Source organism: Mustela nivalis, assembly GCF_964662115.1.
Source record: "Mustela nivalis genome assembly, chromosome: 10".
In the NCBI taxonomy this organism is placed as follows: Eukaryota; Metazoa; Chordata; class Mammalia; order Carnivora; family Mustelidae; genus Mustela; species Mustela nivalis.
Genome location: NC_139029.1, coordinates 15721504 through 15746733, shown reverse-complemented (window position 1 = coordinate 15746733; position 25230 = coordinate 15721504). Strand labels below are relative to the sequence as shown.

The 25230-nt window shown below is 50.7% G+C and overlaps 1 protein-coding gene across 1 annotated transcript; it reads left to right on the top strand.

Annotated features, from left to right (window-relative positions):
* Positions 1–3626: 3626 nt before the first annotated feature.
* LACTBL1 (lactamase beta like 1) lies at positions 3627–18688 on the top strand (the record flags this gene model as incomplete). The annotated part of the gene is made up of 7 exons (XM_082686710.1): positions 3627–3647; positions 7899–8034; positions 10377–10486; positions 12293–12459; positions 13451–13677; positions 16697–16802; positions 17707–18688. The coding sequence occupies 7 exons, from the start codon at positions 3627–3629 to the stop codon at positions 18686–18688; spliced, it is 1749 nt and encodes a 582-aa protein (XP_082542836.1).
* Positions 18689–25230: the final 6542 nt, after the last annotated feature.

The following is a 25230-nucleotide window of genomic DNA, read 5'->3' as shown; positions in this document are numbered from 1 at the left end:
ACTTACATATATACATTTTAAAAATACACATGTGTTGACAATGAGTGCTTGTTGCTACCTCTGCCTTGCCCTATGTCCACCCCCAGATCCGAGCGTAAGATCCGGCAAATGGTAGATCCTTGGTAAGTGTTTGTTGGGTGACTCAGTGGAAAAGTGAGCGGACAGGGGCGCCTGGATGGCTCAGTGGGTTAAAGCCTCTGCCTTTGGCTCAGGTCATGATGCCAGTGTCCTGGGATCAAGCCCCGCATCAGGCTCTCTGCTCAGTGGGGAGACTGCTTCCCTTCCTCTCTCTCGGCCTGCCTCTCTGCCTACTTGTGATCTCTGTCAAATAAATAAATAAAATCTTAAAAAAAAAAAAAGAAAGAAAAGTGAGCGGACAGATGGATCAATTAATCAATACAAGCCTGACCAGGGGGAGATGCTAAGTATCTTCCCAGATCCTCTGGGGAAGACACTTTCCTTTTTCAAGTTTAGTTTGTCCTTGCCATCTTTTCGGCCCCTTTCTCCATTTCAAACAATCCTGATGCTGAGGGTAGGTACAGTCATTTTCTCTCTCTGGGGATGTTCTGGAGTGGATTTGGGATTTGGAGCAAGAGAGCAACCTCAAAACAATCCGGGCAGCAAGCCCCGGGGACCTCCGGAGAGAGTTTCAGGACGGGCACAGACAGAGGAAGGCAGCAAGAGTCCCTCAAGCCCACAGTCCACGTGAACTCGGGAGCCTCTTCTCCCCCTCTGTGTTACAAGTCCTGCTCCTAGTTCTAAAAACCCGAGCATGGTCTTCAGAAAAGAGACATCAGGAAACACCTCCAGGAAGTGTTGGGACAACTGGAGCGAGTTCTGAAACTAGAAGGAGAATGATGGAGAGAAGAGGGTGGAAAGGATGGGAAGGGGAAGCGGGGGAGAAGGGGAAGGTGGGCGGAACAGGGATGAAGAAAGGGGAAGAGACCAGGGGCAGGGGCATGAGCGGGGAGCACTGGGAGGAGACGTAGTTGGTCATCACAGGGGCTCACATGTGCTTAGCTAGTGCAATCCTAAGGGGGCAGGCGCTATTTTATTGTTCTCTTTACCGATCAACACATGGGGGTCCAAGAGAAGCCCAAGAAATCCAACCAAGGGCACGTAGTCAGTGGTGGAGCTGGGATTCCAACCCTCGCAGTCTGGCTCAAGGGTTGAATTTTGATTCTTTCGAAAAGCAGTGGGCAGGCATGGAAGGTTATTTAAGTAAAGGACGGATATGATGTTTCCCGTATAAAGAAGACAACGACTCCTCCCTCGGGGGGGGGGGGGCTGTTGTGGGGATTATCTTTGCTCACGTACAGAAAGCCCTGGACAAATGCCTAGAGAAGAGGAAGCGCTCCGGGGCCCAAGGGTTCTACATACGGGCCTCTGCTGCCACCGTGTGGCCGTTTTGCTGTATGACACTCTGCGGATTCTCCCCGGCTTAACTTCAGAAAGGGCAAACTGGGCTGGGTTGATGACAGGTGGCTGCTTTGGGGAGGGAGGAGCTCTGGAAGCAGCTGGTGTCCTGGGGGTGAGGGTCTTTGTCAGCAGAGGTGTGGAACCGTGATGTGGACTGATGTGAGTATTTGGCCCCGATCTGGAGACAAACCAGAGTGAGATGTGGTCCTCACCCTGGAGGGGGTGGGAGACAACACGGGAGTCGCCCCGATATTCAGGAAACAGTGTCGGCACACAATCTGTGACCCAGCAGCAGGCTGTCCGGCAAAGACTGACCAAGTGGGCTGGGTACAGAAGACCCGGGTTCCCGCCCCGCCGCTGTCCCTAAGCTTGCTATGTGACTCTAGGAAGTCATCTCCTCTCTCAGAGCTGGTTTCACCAGCCCTACAACATGGAGTTGGGGAAAAACCACTCAGGCCTCTTCTTGTTCTAATTTAGTAAGTCTCTATTCTGGGCCAGCCCGGATTTTTGGCCACAGGGGATGCAGACTGAGATCCAGAAGGCCTGCCTCCACCCCTTCACATAGGAGACCCTAAGCATCAACAAAGTGGGAAGAATCGTTCCAGTCCTGTCAACCACGGGGTGCCTGGGAGACAACTGTGGGACCCTACTGAGATAAGGCTATGGAAGCTGGTGTGATCCACGAACTGTAGAGGAGACATGCTCCTCAAAATGTGGTCCACGAGGCCCAGCCTCGACCTCACCTGGGAGCTGGTTAGAGGTGCAGAATCTTGTGTCCTGCTCCAACCCCCTGACTCAGAGCCTGTAGTTTGACTTGACCCCAGGCTGTTCCTACAGACATTTAAAGTGAATTGGAGACATACTGCTCTAGGGCAGTGCTTCCTAACCATGACCACACAGTGGCATCACTGAGGCCACATCCCTGAGCATCTCTAGGTGTGGAACCCAGATACCAGTGGGTTCGAAGCTCTCCAGGTGATTCCAATGTGCAGCCGTGTCTAGGGGCAGGAAAGCAAATATATTTACACTTTTTGTGTCAAGGAAGCCCAATGGGATAGTAACTTTCTAGAATGTTCACCGAGAAGGATCTGATGTCTGACACGGGGGCTGGGGAGAATTGCACCACAAAGCTACGTGATCACAAGAAGCTGGTCTTTATGGGGTCTTTACTCAGTGAAGGGTCCTAGGCTACCTGCTTCACCAGCATGCTGCCATTTAATCCTCCTTTCACCAAGATAGGATTATCCCCATTTTATAGATGAAGAAATAAAAAGGTCTACATGAGCAGTGACAGAACTGGTTATTTGAATATTTAACAATTGGTTTGACCCCTGGTGGTCTTCAAACTATGTTCATTGGAACCCCAGATGCCTCAGAGGCAGCTGAGGAGCTGGTGTGGAGGCATGGATGGGTCTGGGAGGCCTGTGGGTCATCTCTCTGGCGCACTGGGCTTGGCAGACAATCCTTCCGGAGAGAGCATTCCCTTGCCCGCCAGCCTGGAGCATCTTGGATCACGTGGTGTTGCCCAGGCTCCCTGACAGATGTGCCCCCCTCCCTGCCGCTCACGGACCCCTGGAACTAATCCTAATGGTGGGGGGCACGTGGAGGGATTAATGCTGGGGTAATCCACACTACATCTGCCAGCTCCTGGGGAGCCTGGGTGAAGTCTGCCTCTCAGAGCCCAGGACGCCATTCCTGTCCCCTGGACCACGGGGACTCATGGAGGCCCTGGCCAGCCATGGCCCGGTCTGAGTTGCCCTGTCCTTCCTGAGCCTTCCAGAAAAGGGTGAGTTGGGGCTAAGGACCTGGGGGTCAGATAGGGTTGTTTCTGAGGCTGGAAGGGGAGGCAGGGCCAGGAGGATAACCAGCTGACTTGATTTTCCCAGGATGGAGGGATCTGGAACTTTCAGTGCTAAAATCATGACAGAGCCGGGCTTACCTGCACAGCTGGTCAAGCTTGCAGGTTTTCTGAGGTGGTTCCCCTTGCCTTGGAAGTGGAGCTTCACGGTGGGGGGCGGGTGCTTCGCCCACGCCAACCCATCCACATCACACCCCACCCCCCTCCCATCGCCTTCTTACATTTCTGTCCCCTCCTCTCTTTCCCAGACTCCAGGACCTCTCTTGGCCTTTATTTCTCTCAGTTTTCCATTCACAGGGTCTCTGGGGCCATAGACCAGAATCCTCAAGGAGCTGGAATCTTTCACACCATGGAGAGAATGAAGAACCAGGTGAGAGAGAGCCCCACAAGGCTTGCTTCAAATAGTGCCTAAATCACTCCACATCACCCTCATCGTCCTCACTAACATTTCTTCCATGGTTTGCGCCGTAGGCCAGGAAAGGTTTCAAGTCGTTTACATGTACCAACCCACTGAACTCTCAAAACCAACCAGAAATCACGGCCCTTCCTTCTCACATCCCCAGGCCCCTGGCAGGAGTGCCCCCCGTTCATCCCCACTACCTGCTCACTGAAGCTTTCCTCCCCCTCCCACCCAGAGGCTGAGTTCCTGGGTTCCTTGGAGGCCCGAGAGCTGTCTGCTCATGTTCTGTTTACATCTCCCTCCTAGAGACATTTCTGCACTAGCACCAGTTAGTGGACAGCTTTCTAGGGGCTTTGCATGCATTATCTCATTTGCCCACATCTAACTTCTATGAGGTGTAGGAATGATGGTCATTCCCATCACACAAACAAATGGAGACTCAGAGAGGTGAAGTTCAAGGCCAGTAAGAGCAGAGCCAGCGTAGAGTCTTGCTTCACCTGACTCCAGAGCCCTTCTGTGTGGCCACTCCCCCATCCTGCCGGCTCCACGGGCGACAGATGTTGGCCAAAGGCTCTGTAGCACTGTGCCCAACACACAGCTGACCCCTGGAGACTGTATTCTGGATGAATGACTGGACAAGGAGGGTTATGCCACGGTGGGCAGTGAGAAGGAGAACGGAGGTGAGTGTCTTGGGTCTGTAGACTGCCTTGGGAAGGAGCTGGCGAGGGGTAGGATTTGGGGGAAGTCAGACTCTTCCTGAACCCTCCCCTTGCCAGGATGTTCCAGCCGGGAAGGGAGAGGGGAGAGAATCCTAGTGGCTACTGCAAGTCAGCATGTGAGCAGCTGGTGAGCAGCTTAGAGGTGAAATACTGACTCTGCCTTTGGGTCCCTTGGAATAAATCCTGAGGCTGGAGACAGGCATGAGATGAGACTGGGCCCCAGAGGAAGGCTGTGGATCAGGAGTGCAGCGAGCCCAGTTACGTGGTGAGGTGGGGTGTGGTGCTGCAGAGCACGGAGCTCGAGTCCCACTAGGTCATGTGCTGTCCACGACTTCAGTGAGTGATTTAGAGTCTCTGAATTTCGTTCTGCACTTGGAAATGAAACGCCCATCTTCTGGCCCCTGTGACAGAGGCCTGCTGGGGGAGATCAGGTTGCCCTCCCACCAGGGCTCCCTCCCTGGCCCTGCCCCAGGGGTCTTGTGCTCATACTCAAAGGGAAGCCCCTTCCAACGTCCCTCCCACACAAACAATGTCAGAGAACCCCGCCATCCACTCCTTGTGCCTGAAGCCCCATCTTGCATCTGATGTTACCCCTCTGACACCTAGGTGGGGAGACATCCTAACGCTCTTGGGCTCTTTAGTGGGTTCATTTAAAAAAATGGAGGTATAGTTTATGTGCATTCGAGAGTCACTCTTCTGGGTGGACAGTTCTATGAGTTTTGATAAATGCACCCAATCCTGTGACCACGATCTGGTTATAGGACGGTTCTGTCCCCTCCCACAGTCCTTTCTGCTCCTCCGTAGTCTACCCCATCCCTACCCCCAGATGGCCACCGAGTGGTTTTCTGTCCCTACAGTTCTGCCTTTTACAGAATGTTATGAAAATGGGATTATACGGACTACGGCTTTTTGAGTCTGGCTTATTTTACTTACCAGAATGCATTTGAGATTCGTTCACGTTACTGGGTGTATCAATAGCTTGTTCCTTGACACTCCTGCGAAGTGTTCCATTGTAGGGATGTAAGAGAGTTTGTCTATCCATTCACCAGTTCAACATGTGTTCCAAACAACATTTGGGTTGTTTCCGATCTTTGGAAATTACGAATGAAGGAGGGCTTTAGTGGGAACCCCAAATTCTAGAGATGGAAATGGAATAAAATTTCCAGGTGGAAATGTTAACTGTTTACCAATAGTCCATCCTGCTCCAACGGCTGAAGACACTGGGGCCCAGCAGGGGAAGGGACTTGTCTGTAGTTACAATCAGCTCAGGAAATGCGGCTGAGATTTGAACCCAAGACATCCGGCGTGCAGAACAATGTAAAGTCCAAAACGTATTTCCTGGGCATCCCCAGCAGAGCGCTAAGAGCTGTGGGTGTAAAGGCCAAGAAGGAAAGACCCTGGTGCGGGCGACATCTGCCCCAAGGAGGGAGCCAGACCAAGAAGCCAGTAGTGACCAGGGCGGATTGCTATTACGAGGCAGGATGGCGTGTGCCTTAGAGACAAGAGGCCCTCAATTCTGCCTAGGGGAGAATGAGAAGGCTCTAGAGATGCCCAGGGGTCTTACGGGAAGAAGAGAAGTTTGTCAGGTGAAAAGGACAGAAAGGGCCTCCCAGAGGGGAATGACAGGTGCAAAGCCCTGGAGAGGGGGATGAGGCATAAAGAGGCCAGGGGGAGGGGAGGAGGAGGAGAGGCAGGAAACGGGCCCATGGAGCCAGTTAGGCTCAGCTCAGAGCAAGCCTCTCCAGCCGGACTGTTTCCTGTAGGACAGTGTCATGGTTCTGGGCTCAGCGTTTGAGCTTCCTTCCTCATGGAAAAGTGTGTGGGATTGGACGGGGAGGCAAGGAATTGCAACTCAGTGAGACCCTAACAGAACAGAGCCTACAAAGCAGGCATTGGTAGGTACAGACCCTTGGTGTGTTTCAGGGACGACACAGAGGCCAGTGGGGGACAGGACTGGAGTCTGTGATACATGGCGCTGAGATGACTGATTATGCACATGGAAAAAATAAAATTAGATTTCTTCTTTATACCATAACCCCAAATATTTCTGTGTATGAAAGTCTAGAAATCCACATTTACAACCTCTGTATACACACACACAGACACACACACACACACACACACACACAGAGAACAAACAAAAAAGACAATATTGATGAATTTGATTTGATTGGCAGGAGCCAAAACCAAAACTAAAAGCCCTTATTTTATTTATTTTTTTAAAAAAGGTTTTACTCATTTAACGGACAGAGAGGGACAGCAAGAGAGGGAACACAGCAGGGAAGTCAGAGAGGGAGAAGCAGGCTTCCCACTGAGCAGGGAATCTGATGAGGGGCTCAATCCCAGGTCCCTGGGATTATGACCTGACCCCAAGCCAGATGCTTAACAACTGAGCCACCCAGGCACCACCCAAAGCCCTCTATTTAACAATAGTATCTCCTAGAGCTTATACTGTGTCAAACAAAATATACTTTACATATATATCAACTCACTAAATCCTTGCTAATTTATGAGACAAGCACTATTATCATTTCCATTTTACAGGTGCAGAAACAGAGGCACAGTAGGGTAAGTGACCCTCTTAAGGTCACACAGTCAGGAAGTGGTTGAACCGACATTCAAAATTAGGTAATCTGGCCACGGATTCGCCAGAAAAGAGGCATGTTTTTGAGGCCTCCATGGTCTAACTAGTACACTTTGAGGTATATTCATACAGCAGCATGCTCTACAGAAGTTGAAGAGAACAACCCAGAGCTACATGCATTGTATTGGGAAAAAGGAGGATAACACAGTAGGATATACTTTACAGAAGTTTTAAAATGTGCAAAGCGATACTACATGCTGTTTGCAGATGCAAACGCAGAGTAAACGAATGAGAACATCCTGGCAATGACCAACCGCGGGATCAGAATGCGCCCTCCATCCGGGAAGAAAGGGAGGAGGCGGAGTCTGCAGGTGGGACAAACAGGGCACAGGATGGACGACCACACACTAACCAAGTAACTGACATGGTAATTTTTAAAGTGTAAAGATAGAGGAAAATAGGGTAAAATGTTAAGATCTAACAAACTCCAGCCCTGCCCTTGGAGAACTCGTACTCCATTAGGAACATCATAGTAGTCCAACAACTGTTGTATTATGGAGTTGGACTTGTATCATGATGGAGACTTGTACAAAGGGCCGTGGAGGGGACCTGGATGAGGACAGTTGGGGAAGGCTTCATGGAGGAGGTGGCATTTCAGTTAGTCTCAGGTATTTTATTAAGTACACAGGAGAGAGATAGCATACCTGGCAGAGGAAACAGGTTGTGCAAAGGCCCAGAGGTACAGAGGTACACGTGTGGCCCGCCCGTTGAAGGGGTCATACTGGGAAGGACCTTGCTTCTACAGGTGTGATATTTCCCCCAAACTGTGGGCTCTCGTGATGTCTGGGTGAACCTAAGGCACGGTAGGGGTCCTGCTGACTGCTGGGGGGGCTGTAACCTGTGTCCTTCCCCTTCTAGGTAGGCCGGCCGCCACGCCTGCCAGGAGTGAAAAAGAAGTGGTTCTTCCCAGCTTCCTGCAGCTTCTTCTTCCTGCTCTCTGTGGTTATGACTGGCTGCTTCCTGTGGCAATACCACCTTCCCAAACTGAAGCCCAGTGAGTGCACCCGCAGCCTTGGGTTGCTCCCCACCCCTGTGGGTTCTGTGGGCTGGGAGCTGCCGCTCCTGATCTGAAGGTATAGGGACGAGGCCACAAGATTTAGACCCAGAAGCTCTGGCTTTCATGAGGACTCCGACTCTCCCTAGCTGTGTATCTTTGGGCCACTCCTGTGACTTTTCTGTGTGTTGATGCTCTCGTGGATCCCAATACCACTCGGGTATCCTTAAACTACCTAGTCTGGCTTTAAAACTCAGGATCCTCCAATATGTGCAAACAGAGTTTCTTCAGCCCTCATGGTAGGATCGCCAGGCCCCTTTTAAAGATCCTCCCCCAGCTGTATCTAAGACCCTGGGAGGAACAATGAGGTGTCCAAGAAATGGAGAGATGCTGCCATTTCTTGGAGCCTCTCCATCAGGGGCTGGTCAAGGCTTGGCAAATGAGTCACTGCTGCTGGTAATGCCCACTGCGCCTTCTGTTGCTATAGCAACTCCTCTGACCTCCATCCTGCGGGGATCCTGGATCATCCAGAACCCCAGCTCTCCGCTAAACCCAGAGAATGTCTCGCTCCATTCCTGTCATGTTACAGATACCCAGGCCTCAGTGAGGTGGTCTGAACTCCTAAAAAGTCCCGTGGAAATTGTGCAGAAATGGCTCCTTTTATTTTCCTGTTGGTTTTTCCTTTCCCACCCCAACCTGTTCTTTCTGGAGTAAATTCCTTTTTCGGGGCTTCTTAGTCCCTTAAGCAAAAGTCCCCGAGTAGGTGGGTCAGCCTGTCCTCTAGGGCCATGCTTCTTAAACCAACAAACTAGCAGCCCAAAGCAAACCAGTATGACTATAAATAGATACAAATGAAATTAAGTGAAAAAAAAAAGAAAAAATAAATGAAAAAAAAAAGACTATAAAATAGAAGCCCAAGTTTTAAGACTCAACACAAAATTACTCCATCAAACTGCTGTCGAAATTTCTAAATGCGTGCTCTCAAATTTTCTCCTTAATTTGTTCTGAATGGGAAGCAAGCAGTTCATGGACCTGCTTGGGGATCTAAGTACTCTCCCTCGTGTGGGTACCCCCTGACAGCCTGTTAGATATGAGGACACTCTGGTTCTACCCCGTATCTACTGAATCAGAACTGAATTTCTTTAAAAGTAGGCTCCATAGCCAGCCTGGGGCCCAGCATGGGGCTTGAACTCATGATCCTGAGATGAAGACTTGGGCTGAGATCATGAGTTGGATGCTTAACCGACTGACCCACCCAGGAGCCCCTCAAATCTGGATTTTAAGATTCTCACGTGACCTTTTGTGCCTATTAATGCAGGGCTGGAGGAACCAGCCCCCCCAGGGTCCCACCCCAGTGACACTCCAGCTTTGGCTGAGCCCTCCCTACTCCAGCTATTAGACCTGTGTCAGAGAGTTGTTGAGAGAGTTTCCTTCAGGCTTGTCATTTTTCTGTTTGGGACCCTATCACTTACTGAATGCTGAGTAAGCCCCCAAAACTACCGGCTTCAAACAAAGTGATTTATTCCTTCTCCTTATTCTGAGGGCTTGCTGGCGGTTCTGCTGCTAGTCTATCCTGGGCTCTTTCAAGGCCAGGGCCAAGTCCCGGTAGTCTCAGGAGGCAGTGCGAGGGTTCAGGAAGAGGGCCGCTCCTCTGGGCACTTATACAATCCTACTCTACACTTTTTCGAGGCTGAGGGGGAGGTCTGGGGCCGCTATGATGATCTCTCAGCCTGAATCCTGTCCTGCCAGGGTCCATACCTCCCCCTCCCACCCCACCTCCACCCCGAGGTCCCCAGGAAGCCATACACCTGAACCAAAGCAGAATGCGACTTAGAGCAGCTATCCCTGTCACCACTCTGGTGACAGAAGGCACTGTCCCCTATGGTTTAGGCCTGAAGCCCAAGTAGAGCCCAAGTCTACTTCTCCACCCAAATATAGAATCAGAACTAGAGAAGGAGACAAACAGACAGATGTGGCTGAACCTGACCCAAGGAGCCAGGACTTTTCTAAGTCAGCTGATTACATGGAGGGAGGAAACTGGTCAAACAAGAGACAGGGGCTGCCAACTGAGGGCTGTGGTGTGATTGGCATTTGGAAGGCCAGTCATCATGTGGTAGGCGTGGCACTATCCCTTCTCCCAGGGAGACTCTGCCTTTTGCCCCTCGCTGCCCATGTTAGGTCACTGTGCCCCACTGTCTTCTGGGGAGGCTGTTGCCAGCTGGGAGGGCTGGTCCCGAGGCATGGCTCTGGCCTTTGCTGCCACCTTCGCATCTCTTCTAGGATGACCCCGGGACTCCTATCCTGATCTCTGTCTCCCGCTCACCATGTGATGTTCCTTCCAGGTTCCCTGGGACCAGAGGTGACTTCTGCCCCTGTGAGGATGTGTCCCCGGCACCCGGAGCCTGTGCCCCTGGCTCACCCCCTCCCTGTGTTGAAGGAGGCCCTGGAAAAGGTCAGTGGTGATCCAAGAGGGACCTGGGTGTGTGGGCTAGGCCTGGGCGGTGAAGGGGAGGGCACGTTCTGGGCACTGGCAGTGGTATTCACTCTCTCAATCATTCATTCATTCAACATACAATTCTTGAGCACCTGCTCTGTGCTAGGCACCAGGGAGATGGCAGGAAGAAGGTTCTGTCCTGCTGTAAAGAAGTACTAGTCTGGAAGGGCCAGAATAGTCAAGACAAGTAACAACGATAACTGGGCGGGGGGGTGTGAGAGTGAGGGTAGGGAAAGTTTAGGAACTATGGGGTACAGAGAACTGGCTCTGGGCTCAGTGGTGTCTACACTGAGATGTGAACAAGTAGGAGATACCCAGATGATAAGCATTTTTATAGTAAGGGAGCTTGGGGGAGCGAAGCGTGTGCTCTGGAGAGAGGGGCCGGCACATGCAAGGGTCCAGGGGCAGCGGAGGGAGGGCAACGCACACACAGAGAGCTACAGGGCAATTCAGGCCGGTGGGGCCAGAAGTGGGGGAGGGAGAGGGGATGTGCGGGGAAGACAGAGCCCCGACCCCTGGAGACCAGGGCCATATCCTTAAACACACCCTACAGCGTAACTGTTAGTGCTGCTAATACGTGGTTGCCAACACGAGACGGGGCTGCTGGCCGGTGCTGGTCTGTGCCCGTCAGATCCCACTCCCAGGTCACTCACCTCAGGAGACACGCACAGAGGTGAAACACGACTGAAAATCTACAAGCAGCAGCACGGCGTGGGGATGTGACGCTGTCGTCTGGGACGGTGGAAGGGACAGATGTGCACACGAGAGAAGGCGTGGGCCAGCACAGAGAGACACCATCAGTGCCTGCAAATATGTGAAAAGTTTAGTGACGGAGAGGAGGCAGGGGTGCTCTGAGGCTCCAGGGTCACAGTCAGGAAATGAAACAGCGATCCCCATGGCTGCTCTCTAGTGAGCACCTAGTGTCTGGGGACCTCTTTCTGTGAACCTGAGCCTTGGTCTACAGAGGAAGACACCGAGGCGCATGGAGGCAAAGCTAGCACTGGGCTGGGAACCCCAGGTGGACAGAGCTCAGCTCCTGATCTGCGAAGTTGCTTGGCGGGGTGGTCTGGCTGTGAATTAGGAGCAAGGGCTGGAGTTCGCTTGGGCTTTGAATCCTGACTCCACGAACCATTAGCCACTTGCGCAAGCCACTTCGGGTCTCAAGAATCCACTTTTCTCATCTGTAAAATGGGGAGAAGCGAGCACTGCCTTGTTAGGAGGATTAAGTGAGACAATGCATGAAAATAACTTTATATGATGCCTGGCACATGCCCAGTGTCCAACAGATAGAGGAGTTCTCACCGGCACTGCATTGCATTATTGACAACAATGTCTTTTCAGTCAATGTTCAGAGAGGGCCTGTGCACCCTCTATCATGAATTCTCCACCATTAGGGGGTCAGAACGGGCCTCCTGGAGGTGTTCTAGGGCATCACAGGGTTCAACTAGACTAGTAGTTTAACCCCTCCCTCCTTTTGCATTTTGTCAAAGTAATATTTCTTTGAACAGAAATCTTATGAGGAAGCCCTACACAGAAAACACATTTAGTGGAGCTGGTCTGGTTGCAAGTGGATGGGGGTCCCATGCCAGGGGGATTCTGAGAACCAGAGGTCCGGAGGCTCCAGCAATAGTGGGGAGAGAACGGAGGGGAGCCAGGTCGGGGCTGCTGTGTGCCAGGGGTGGTGTGGGAGTGGGCCGGGTGTGCAGAACAAGTCAGGGGTGTCTCTGCACCTGCGCTCTGAGCCTCCTGCTCTCCTCCTCCAAGGTGGACCGGATCCTGCATCAGGCACTGTCTGCCCCGGGCCTGGCTGCCATGTCTGCCGTGGTCATCCACAATGACACTGTGCTCTGGACTGGGAACTTCGGGAGGAAGAATGGCTCAGACCCAGCCTCTGGGCCCCCTAATGAGTACACCATGTACCGGTCAGCTGGGTGATCACCGAGTCCTCTGGAGGGTGGCAGGGATGGGAGGACACGGGAGACCTAGGAGGTAGGGGGACTCAAGAGAATCATGACAGTGGGTCCAAGATGCCAGGGCTGCTATTAAGTCCTGACAATTTACAGATGAGGAGACCGAGGTCCAGAGAGAACCAGAGAGTGCCCAAACATCACACCACAGGGATAATAGGTCAGGAAGGAATCCCTTCTGGAGAGCCCTTAACCCCAAACCTTCCTAACTAGAAAAGACTCCCTGTGTTCCATTCCCCTGCCCTTCTATCGGCCACAAAGGGACTATAACCAGTTCCTGGCTCCTTGCCCCAGGTCCCTGTCAGTCAGTAGCAGTGGTCCAGATGGAAGAAACGTGGGACCCTCTGCTGCACAGCCAGAGTCTCCCCTCCGAGGAGCTGCCTGTGAGATCCTTAAAGTTGACCATGCAGAGTGAACATGGTCACTCCCGGAGATACTGTGAGGATGTCAGGGGTTCCAATCACACTGCACCTGGTGTGCCAGGCACCGGGCCAACGATTACATTTGCTATCACTTACTGAACACGTACGTACCTGCCGGGTATGCTGCCAAGCACTCTACGTGCCCAATCTCATTCAATCTTTACGACAACCTATGAAATGGACAATGACTCTCAGAGAGATCTAGTGCTTGCCCAAGACCACTTGGTCAGTGTGAGGCAGAGGTATGAGCCCAATTCACGTTTGTCCCAGATTGGGAAGGGCTTGGGTTAAGGGCTAGCATGGGGATAGGTCAGGAGTGTGCCCCCACCACTGTGGTATGTTCTTAAACATCCCAATGGCAGTTTTACAGAGGCTGGTGAATTTCCATCTGAGACCCTAGGGGAGGGTAGACTCGGTGCTTTCCTAGAACTCTAGAAAGTTGGGGGGGTGGGGATGCAGGGTGGAGGTGTGTTGTAGGGCCAACTGCATGCCCTCTGCACCGCTGTGCCCTTAACGCTGCCCAGGATCGCCAGCATCTCCAAGATCTTTCCAGTCCTCATGCTGTACCGGCTGTGGGAGGAGGGCATCGTGGCCTCCCTAGATGACCCTCTAGAGAGGTACGCCAGCACCTTCACCATTAACAACCCGCTGGGCGTGGCATCAGCCCCTGAAGAGAGCCTGATGGACGGGCTGGAGCAGGTGGGCCCAGCCCCCAGGCCTTCGCCGGTCACCCTCCGAAGGATGGCCAGCCAGCTCTCAGGTGAGCAGCTCTGAACTTTCCCAGCTCAACCCAAACCGTTTCAGGTGCGGGAACCGAGCAGCAGGCCCTCACCCAGCCTGGCCATCCCACCCATTCCCCATGCCAGGCCGGGGAATATCTACAAATGGAGAATGGCTCAAAAACCTAGGAGAGAGCTATACAATCAAATAAGATGCAGCCTGAGAAAAAAGGGGTAACAATGTTCTTTATTACGAGATGGAATAAGATATAATGTTAATTTAAGTGGGACAAAAAAGCTCAAACAACATGTCACATGCTACCATATGAATGGATAAAACAATATACACTATATAGGGTGCATATGGGTGTATGAAAGTGTATGTGTAAGAAAGTACAATGTACATATTACATGACACACTTATATAAACTATGTGAATATACACATACCAGCAATTTCATCATTTAAAATGGCCTGAAGTCTCGGTTGATGGGTGTGGCTGGTTATCACTTCTGAGCCCTGATGGTGTACCCAAGGCTCAGCGAGAGGACAGAGCCACTGGAAGTAGCTTATGCAGGACAGGGTCAGTCTTCTCATTTTTTTTTTTTAAAGATATTTATTAGCAGAGGGGCAAAGGGAGAGGGAGAAGCAGACTCCCTGCTGAGCAGGAAGCTTGACGAGGGGCTCCATCCCAGGACCCTGAGATCATGACCTGAGCTGAAGGCAGATGCTTAACTCACTGAGCCACCCAGGTGCCCCAGGACCAGTCTTCTTGTGGGAGAATGGCCCAGTGGTTAAGGGCATGAGCACTGAAATTCCATCTCTGCCCTCTTTGATTTTTGGCAAGTCATTGAACTTCTCTGAGCCCTACTTTTCTCCTCTGTAAAATGAGTGTGGGTTACATTATTCCTGGGGATTAAATGAGCTAATGACTGTAAAACACTTAGCGGGGCACCTGGCACACAGCAGGCCCTTGTCAATGTAGCTTTGGTTATTATAGCCAGGGTTGGACCTATGTTTGGTGGGGCCTCATGTGGATATAACCCTGGGGTCCTCTTTAAGAATACATTGTTACAAAATCAAAATTAGATACAGGTCTTGGAAGGGGCCATGCAGATGAGGAGCCTGGAAGCTTAGGCTCTAGTTAAATCCTCCCCAGGCGGTTAGAACTCTGACTCCAGGGCTCCCTCTAGGGGCTGTGTTGTGGCTTCTTGTTTACCCATAAACCCAGGGACCCCAGCACCCTGTGCTTGGTTAGTTTTAAAACATCCCACATGTCTTCTCCTACAGTCCCAAGAGACTAGCTGAACAACGGCTGCCTGCATAACTCGGTTCTAAGCTCTCAATGTCTTCTGTGATTGACTCTCACTGTTATCTGGAGCTCTCTCCCATTCCTGGAGCTTTTCATCCCCTCTTCAAGTTAAGCCTTCTAACACCTCACCTCAACACAACACCACAGCAAGTGCTTCAGCCCATTTAAAGATGAGCAAGTAGAGGCTCAGAGAGGTAAGGTACATGGTTTGTGCCCACACAGCAAGAAGTGTCAGAGTCAGGGGGCGCCTGGGTAGCTCAGAGGTTGAGCGTCTGACTCTTGATTTCAGCTCAGGTCATGATCTCAGAGTTGTGGGATCAAACCCCATGTTGGGCTTTGCGCTGGGCATGGAGCCTGCTAAAGATTCTCTCTTTTCCTTTCCCTCAGCCCTTCCCTCCTCTTCTTAAAAAAAGAAAGAAAGAAAAGAAGAGAAGAAGTGCTAGAGTCGGAACTTAAACCCAGGACCAAGACTCCATCTCCCAATTGCTTAACCCAAAAGCCTTTTGAGTCACCCGGACACCTCCAATCCCCACACCCTCCACATCTCCTCCAGGAGCAAATTCTGTTGGCTCCCCACTCAAAATATATCCAGAATCCAACCACTCTGCTGCTAGCATTCGAGTCTAAGTCACCATCCATTAAACATGGATTTTTCAAGTCTCCTTACAGGCTTCCTTGCTTCTGCCACTGCTCCTCCCTCCGCCCCCTCACCCCCAACGTCTGTTTTCAAACAGCAACTGGAGCAATCCTGATAAAATATATGTCAAATCACATCACTCCACTGCTCAAAACCCCTGTGGTGGTCAAATCCCACTCAGAGGAAAAGCCAAGTCCTTCCAGTGTCCTCTAGCACCCTGTGGCATATTCCTGTCATGTCTCAGCTCCAAAGTCCTCCCCTTCTCACTCCTCTTCAGCCACACTGGCTATTCCTCACTGGTCCTCAAACATGCCAAGGCATTTCTGCCTCAGGGCTTTTGCACTAGCTGTCCCCTCTGTGGGAGACATTCTTTCCCCACACAGCTCTCACATGCTCAAGGGTCACCTTCTCTCTGAGGCCTTTCTCTGACATACCCTTGGATAAAATAACAATCCCTCCCTTCTTACATGCAATTATTTTTCTCTACAGGATGAATATTTATTTCTTGCCTATCCCCTCCACTAGAATAGAAATTCCATGTGGGCAGGGACTTTATTTTGCTCACTACTGAACCCCCAGTTTCCAGAACAGTCCTTGAAACAAAAGGGATGCCTGAAAACTACTGAGAGGAAGAATGGAAAGAATCCCAGTCCCGTGACCCTTCCCATATTTGTCACATCCAATAAACAGAAAATTCCAAGTGGGCAGAGGAGCGAACTGATTCCACAAAACCTGCTCGGGCACTGACCCCAAGAATTTGGTGGACTCAAACTTCTATGGTGGATGATAACAATTATTTTTTGAACAGCTGCTATGACCATACCCCATGTTGAGCATTTTATCTCAACTAATCCTCCCATGAGCCCAACGATATAGGAAATTATTTCCCTCATGTTACAGATGAGGGGACTGGGGCTCAGAGAGGTTAAGTGACTTGCCCAATAAAACTCAGGCACGATTAAAGTCCAGGCTAGACTTTTTTTTTTTTTTTTTAAAGTGATTTTGTGGTCCTTACCTCTCAGTTCATGGAAGGTGGGAGAGGGAGAGCACCCAGGGATCCACTATCCCACGATCAGCTGGCCCAGCAGGTCTGATTGATGCTCCTCTGCAGGGCTGCCCAGAAGGCTCCGATCCACTTCGCTGCTGTGGACGGGCAGCACCCAGGAGGCCCTGAGCCTGCTCAAGGATGACGTCCTGGTAGCAGACCCGGGAACCAGGTGAGGAGTGTGTCTGATGCCCCACACAAAATAGGAACCACGCAAGGTGTCATAGCCCTCCTAGGACAGAGTCTGTATCACTTTGTCCTAAACAGGGATCCCTGAATGTGTTCCCTGTTCCACAGCTGGGCGGACAGGCCCAGACAGGGGGCACAACAAGGCATGGGGAAGCTGGGCCCAGATCTAGTGTGAACTCCATATTCTGTCAATTCATCAACTCAGCTTTCATTGAGCATCTACTCAACTGAGATACAGCACCTGGCTATTGAGATATGGCAGGGAACATTATAACCAGGCTGCTCCTCGCCAAGTGTACATTGTTCTGAGTGAACACCGGACATTTTCATCAGTGAACAGATAAACGAGGGAAATACAGATTTTGCCAAGTGCCATAATGGAAATACATCCCCCAGCCCTCCCCCCGACTCCGGCTTTGGGAGCAGTAGGGTTTGGGAGAAGGATGGGGTGAAATCCTGCCTCCTATTTGTTATACTTGAGCTAGGAGCTCCCTGTCATTTTTGCCCTACAATCGTCTCTAGTTTTCCATTTGATAAAATAAATCATACTAAAGTGTAAAGAACTAAGATTTGTTTTATCACTCTCTTAGGGGCATCGCTGAGTCCAACTCTTCCCCAACCTGCCCTGTGCCCGTGGGCAATTCTCTGCCCGTCTCTGGGCTTTAGTCTTCCCAGATGTAGGATAATGACTTGTATTCAATGACCTCTAGAGTCGCTGTTGAGTCCGACCTTCGGGGATGCAATGAAGCAGGTTTCTTCTCAACCCCATCCAGTCCAACGAAACTCTGGTGGCATTTCAGACAGTCTGAGCAGGTGGCACGGGGCTCTTTAGGGCCTGGAGACACTCCTCCAAAGCCACATCCCAGTTTCCACCCTTCGTCTTCCAGGTGCCATTACAGCACGCTGGCCTTCTCTCTTCTGGCCCACGTCCTGGCAGCGCACACCGCTGAAGGTGATTACCAACGCTGGATCGCGGAGAACGTGCTGGAGCCGCTGGGGATGGCGGACACGGGCTTCGACCTCACGCCCCTTGTGCGTGCCCGCCTGGCCGCCGGCTTCTACGGCAGCGGGCGGCCTGCGCCGCTCTACGACCTGGGCTGGTACCGGCCGTCCGGCCAGATGTACTCCACTCCCGCCGACCTGGCCAAGCTGGCTATGGTGCTCCTGGGCAGCGGGCCCCGACGTCTCCTGCGGCCCGACGCGGCCAAGACCCTGCTGGCGCCGCTGCTGGCCTGCTCGGGCGCCTACTTCGCCAACGAGACGGGCACACCGTGGGAGTTCCACGCGCAGCGGGGCTACCGCGTGGTGCGCAAGGACGGCGACCTGGACGGCTACGCGGCCACCTTCTCCCTGGTGCCGCCGCTGCGCCTGGGCCTCGTGCTGCTGCTGGCCGGGCCGCGGCCTCCTGGGCGCGACCTGGTGGCGCAGGCCTATGACGTGCTCCTGCCCGCCCTGGAGAGGGCCTTCCGGGAGGCCGAGCCCCGCCCCGCGCCGCCGCCCAGCGCGCGCCCTTTCGTGGGCTACTTCACCTTCGCCAACAAGACCTTCTACGAGGTGCGCCCCGGGCCGGCGGGCGAGCTGCGCCTGCGCCAGTTCGGGCCGCGCGTCGAGGCGCTCGTGCCCCCCGCCTTCCGCACGCTGACGCTGCGTCACCTGCGCGGCCGCGTCTTCCAGCTGCACGTGGCGCGCGAGTTCCCGTGCGCGCTGCCGCTCGGCGACGCCTGGCTCTCCCTCGAGGCGCAGCACGGCCAGCTCGTCCGCTTCTACCCGGTGGACCGCCACGGGCTGTCCCCGGGCTTCGACGTGCCGGGCCTTAACACCTACCGGGTGCTGAGGCTGCAGCGCAGGCCCGTGTTCCAGCCCCAGTGACGCGGGGCTCTGGCCCTCCTGAGCCTCCCCCCCTTCCGCGAGGTGTGGAAGGTGGAGCTGCGGAGGTGGCTCTGGAGAAGCCGACCCCAGCTGGCTTTTGAACTGTTCGTTATGCCGGGGTGGGGGTGGGTGGAAGAGTTAAATAGAGACATTTAGAGTACGCACTTAGAAACTTTCATAGCAAGCTGACAGCGTACTTTCTTTAAAAGATTTTATTGGAGAGCGAGCGAGTAGGGGGAGGGGCAGAAGGAGAGGGAGAATCTCACGCTGACTCTAGGCTAAGCCCGAGGGGAGGTGGGACTCGATCTGACGACCTGAGACAAAATCGAGAGTGGGCTGCTTAACGGACTGAGCCACCCTCCTCCCCAGAGTGCCTTTGTGTCTGTTGAATATAAGACAAAACATGGGCTTGTATTTTGTCTTTTAAAAATCAACCCTACTGAGGTTTAATTTGTATGATCTATATACATTTACATAAAATGAAATGCACACATTAGGTATGATTTTGACAGATATTTATGCCCACTATTATCAAGATATGGAAAATTTCCAGTGTCCCCCAAACTTCTTTTGCTGTCAGTCTCCTCTGCTGCACCCAGCCCTGGGCAACTGCTGATCTATTTTTAGCACAATGGATTAGTTTCGCCTTTTCTAGAATTTCATATAAATGGAATCATTTCATTGCCTGTTCTAGAATTTCATATAAATGGACCCCCCTCCCCCACCGTGCCCCTCCTCAGGATGTTTATGAGGTCCACCCATGTTTTTGTGTGTATCAATAGTTTGTTCCTTTTTTTTTTGCTAAGTAGCATTCCATTGTATGGGTGTATCACATTTGCTTATCCATTCACCTGCTGATGGACATTCGGGTTGTTTCCAGATTTGGGCTATTGGGAAAAAGCATTTCTGTATAAGTCATTTTGTGAATACATGCTTTGATTTCTCTCTGACTTTTCAGCTTTAGGCATGCTAGCGGTTGCGAAGTCCTATCTCACTGCGGTTTTAATTGTATTGTATTTCTTGTATTGTAAAAGTTCTCTGTATGCTCTGGATACAAACGCTTTGTCAGATCGGGTATTATACATATTTTCCCTCAGTCTTTGGTTTGCTTTTCCAGTTTCTCTCTTAATGAGAGAAGTGGGTGAAGAGCTAAAGTTTTAAAATTTTGATGAATTTTATGCCTGTTGGATCTAATATAAAATTTAGGCTTGTCTTTCGCATGTCCCTTTAAAACTTAAACTTTTTATTTTATTTATTTATTTTTTATTTTTATTTTAAATTTTTTTAAAAGATTTTATTTATCCATTTGACAGAGATCACAAGTAGGCAGAGAGACAGGCAGAGAGAGAGGAGGAAACAGGCTCCCTGCTGAGCAGAGAGCCCGATGCGGGACTCGATCCCAGGACCCTGAGATCATGACCCAAGCCCAAGGCAGCGGCTCAACCCACTGAGCCACCCAGGCGCCCTAAACTTTTTATTTTGAGGCAATTATAGATTCACATGCAGTTGAAGGAAATAACCAATGTATCTTTCACCCAGTTTCCTCCAATGGAAACATCTTGCAAAACTGTAGTACAATAGCATAAGCAAGTAATTGACTTTGATAGAGTCAAGATACAGAATATTTTCCTCAGGGCAAGAATCCCTCTTGTTGCCCTTCTCTGACTGTGCCCATTTGCTTACCACCCCCCCCCCCCAACTCCTAGCAACCACCAATCTGGTTTCCATTTCTGTAATTTTTCCATTTCAAGAATATTATAGGTATGGAGTCATACAGTGTGTAATTTGGGGAGGTTTTTTTTTTTTTTTTTAAACTCAGCATAATCCTCTGGAGATTTGTTCAAGTTGTTGCAAGTATCAACAACATTTTTCTTTTTGTTGTAGACTAATGATTGCATGGTATGGATGGACCACAGTCTATTTAACCATTCATTTGATGAAAGACATCTGGCTTGTTTCCAATTTTAGGCTGTTAAGGATAAGGCTGCTATGAACCTTTGTTTACAGGTAACTGTGTGAACATAAGTTCTTATTTCTCTGGGATGAATGCCCAGGAGTGCAACTGAGGAGGTGAATTGGAGTTGTTTGCTTTTGTTCTGTTTTGTTTTTAAGAGACGTGTCAAACTGTTTTTCAGAGTAGCTGTACCATTTTATATTCTGGTTGGCAATATAGAGTGAACCAGTTTTTTGCATATATATATTTTATTTTATTTTATTTTTTTTTTAGTTTCCCCACATCTGTGCCAGCATTTGGTATTGTCACTATCATTGTTTTTGTAATTCTAATTTCTTAATAATGAATGAGATTGAATTTCTTTTTTTTTTTTTTTAAAGATTTTATTTATTTATTTGACAGAGAGAGAGCACAAGTAGACAGAGAGACAGGCAGAGAGAGAGAGAGAGAGAGGAAAGCAGGCTCTCCACTCAGCAGAGAGCCCGATGCGGGACTCGATCCCAGGACCCTGAGATCATGACCTGAGCCGAAGGCAGCGGCTTAACCCACTGAGCCACCCAGGCGCCCCGAGATTGAATTTCTTTTCATGTACTTTTTTGCTATCCGTATAGCCTCTTTGGTAAAATGTCTCTGTGTCTTTTGCCCATTTCCTGATTGGACTTTTTAAGAAATTGTTGGGTTTTGAGAGTTCTTTATACATTCTAGATACTAGGCCCTAGTTTGCAAATATGTTCTAGTCGGCAGCTTGTCTTTTCATCCTCTTAACAAGTGTGTGGTGGTATCTCATCGTGGGCACAGCTTTGGCCCCTGGGTCATTGCCATTGTGTCTTCTATGTTCCTTGTTCCTTTCTGGCTTTACCATACTTCCCTGGCCAAACCCTGGGCAGAGATTTGCATCTCTGCCCCTGACTGCTCCCCTGACCCCAGACTCACGAGTCCCACTGTCTACTTGATGTTTAAGAGGCATCTCTACCTTGTGTTCAAAACAGAACTCTCAGTCGCACCCCAGACCAGCTCCTCCTGTAGTCTGCCCATCTCAGTGGCAGCTCTGTCTTTGCTGTTGCTCGGGCTGGACTCCTGGATCCTCACTTTCTCTCACATCCGTTCTACCCCCAAGTCACACTGGCTTACCTTCACACTGTGTCCAGAATCCAATCCCTTTTCACCTCCTCTGCTCTTCCTGCCTTTTCTGAGCCATCATAATAACGGTTCTCTGTCTCCCCACTTCCACCCCTGCCCCTGTGATGGTTAGTTTTCTGTGTCATCATGACCTGGGTAGATACTCGGTCATTCAAACACTCATCCAGGTGTTACAACAAAGGTGTTTTGTAGATGCGGTTAACATCTCCAATCAGTGGACTTGAAGTAAAGGAGATGACCTTCGATAATCTGGGTGGGCCTCATCCAATCCATGAAAGACCCAAGGAGCAAAACCACAGTTCTCAAGGAAGAAAGCTTCTTCTGCCTCTGGATGCAGCATCGGCTCCTGCCCGAGAGTTTCCGGCCAGCCAGCCTCCCTACAGACTTTGGATTTGCCAGCCAAATCATGGAAGCCAGTTCCTCGAAATAAATCTCTTCATATATATCCTAGTGGTTCTGTTTCTCTGGAGGACCCCTGATGAATACAGTTCAGACATTGTTCTACAGAGCACTCAGAATGATCCTTTTAAAAGTCACATCACGGCCCTTGTGTTCTCCAACGCTCCCAGGGCTTTCATCTCATTCAAAGAAAAGCTGAAGTCTTTATCATGGCCTGCAGAGGACCCTGCTTCTTCCCACCCTTGTTCTCTTGGCCTCAGCCTTCCCGGCCTCCTTGTGGCTCCTTGAACATGTCAGGTGTCTGTGGCCTCTGCTCCCGCTGTCCCCTCTGCCCCTGTGTTCTTCTCCAGAAAGTCAGTTACTGGTCCCTTCCCTTCTCAGCGAGGCCTTCTCTCCACCCCGTTCTTGCAAATTGATTATTTATTTATTTATTTATTAACCTATGTCTGTAGCTGCGTAACTGCCACCGAGATCAAGGTGTGGAATGTTTTCATCCCTTCCTGTGGTTTCCTGGGAATAACTATTCGTGAATTCTACCACCATTGATTAATTTGACTTTTCTTAATCTTTTTAAAAGTGAAATCTTAGATGGGGCGCCTGGTGGCTCAGTCAGATCTGATTTCTGCTCAGGTCGTTATCTTGGGGTCCTGGGATCGGGTCCCCAGCTGAGCTCCTTGCTCAGCGGGAAGTCTGCTTCTCCCTCTCCTTCTGCCCTTTCCCCTACTCCTGTGCGCGCGCTCTCTCTCTCAAATAAATAAAATAAAAAAAAAATCTTAGACTATGCACTCTTCTGTGTCACTCCTCTATTTTAAAATTACAACACAGCCCCCCTGTCCTGAGAACTCCTCAGACCCTTTGCCCACTAATTTTTCTCATGGTTTCATTTCCACCAGACATACTTGTATTCAGTTGTTTAAGCACCTATCTTCCCTCACCAGGATACGCACTCCACGTGGACAAAGTTTTCTGTGTTTTGTTTATCACTGTATTTCCAGCACCTGGTGAACCGACCATCAGTTGTAGGCAGTCAATACATATTTGTTCAGGAAATACTGAGTCTCCATTTTGTAGATGATGACAATGAGGCTCAGAGAGGTGAAACTACTTCCCCATGTCACACAGCATTAGTGATAGAGACAGGATTTGAATTTCAGTTGTTTGAACCCAAAGACTGTGCTCTTAACCTGCGGCATTAGTCCCTCCACAAATGCAAATCCGCACACTCCTATTCATGGGTCTTTATGGAAGGGATGTGGATGGGACACGAAGGTATTAATCCATTCAGAATATTTTCTGAGTGCCTACTGTGTGCCAGGCAGTGTACCAGCACCAGGGACATAATAATTAGCACAGATACATCTGTATGTTTGGATCTGTATTTCTGTGCGCATAACTGTTTAACTGTAGTGGATAAACACATGTGTGTTTGTGCCTGGAGTGCCTTTCCCTATGTGTATTTGCAGGTGTGTGTCTTCTTTTGTGTAAATGAGTGTACCTCTGTGCCCAAGTGTGTAGGGATATGAGATAGCACAGTTTGGGGACAGACCACCTAGGTTCTAATCCTGGCTCCTGTCCTTATCAGCGATGTAACTGTGGGCAATCTTCAAAGTGGTGTACCTTAGTTTTCTATCTATCAAATGGGGATAATGTCTGTTGTCCAGTTTCTGGCATGCTTTAGGGAATTGCTACTCAAAATAGCGATGGGACTGGTGCCTGTCCCAGAACTGTTGGTCTCTGGTCTATGACAACGCAGGCACAGAAACTTCAGAAATATTTGTGGGGTTGTGACATTGCCGTCACACCCCAGTGAGAGATCAGGGACCGGTCTCATGGAACAGGGTACAAACAAGTTTGGGGGTTGAGTTCGCAGTCAGACCATATACTGATCCACAAAAGAGTGGAAATTAAAAACCAAATAAAACCCTTCAAAAACAAACCTAGTCTTTCACCACAGAGAGTTTGAGAAGCAGGGATTTAAAGGATTAAGCAGGACGATACATGTAGAGCACTCAGAACCACTTCTGGCACAGAGGAAGGATTCTGAGGGTTCCCTGTGGTCATCCTGTGGGGGTGAGTGTTGTGTATATGTGACTTGGTGTGTATGGGGGGTGTTTGTATATGAGCCCGCAGCTATGGGTGCATGTGTGTGAGTGCGTGTGTGCCTGTTTGCAGCTGATGGCAAAAATGGGTGTGTATTAACACATGGGTGCCTCTGGGTGAGACGGGGTCTTACGCATGTGGGTGAGTATATATAGGGGTGGGGTCTGGGCGAGGGGGTTGGGCAGGCTTCAGCACATTTCTTAGGACTTTCCATCATGAGGTGGGGGTGGAGAGTGGCCATGGCGGCAGCACCGGTAGAAATAAAGTCTCAGGCTTTACCATTGTGCCATCCAGGGGACAGCAGAGGAAGAAGGGTCAGCAGAGGATGGGGGCGGGCAAGGGGTGCTACTGGCCCAGGATTCCGTGTGCTGAGTCATTAGGATTCTCCAGCAGGGTTGGTCCAGGCAGACACTTTAGTCTGATGGGATTGGTGGGGGTTGGGGGAGGAGGTGAAGGTGGGGGTGGACCCTTGCTACAGTCCCACCTGGTGTGGGGGGAGGGGGTTCCATGGCTATGATGCCAAACCTAGTGAGAGTCTATGGGAGAAATCTCTTTCACTGTTTCTCTTTTCTCCTTGATGGCATCTTTTTATTACAGGGACCTCTCTGTCCCTGTGAAATGACCGAGATTGTGGATGCCTGTTTAGAGCCAGGAGGGGCAAAGACAGGTTCCGGCTATTCCCTGGGTGGGAAAGAGGAAGGTTGAGAGGAACATGGGTTTGGTGAGGGAGCTGGTGGGGATGGAGCAGGAGACCCAGGTCAGTGTCCCTGAGTTGGAGCAAGCCCTCATGAGATTATGTTGGATCTTGGAATAGGCAGGAGAGTCTACGGGGAGCCCAGGATGGACCAGGGACTGGGGCAGGTGGAAGTGGGAAGAGGATCCAGACTTCTCAGAGGAACTGGCCTAGGACAGACAGAAGCTGTCAGAGGCCCCAGGCTGTTGAAGGAGG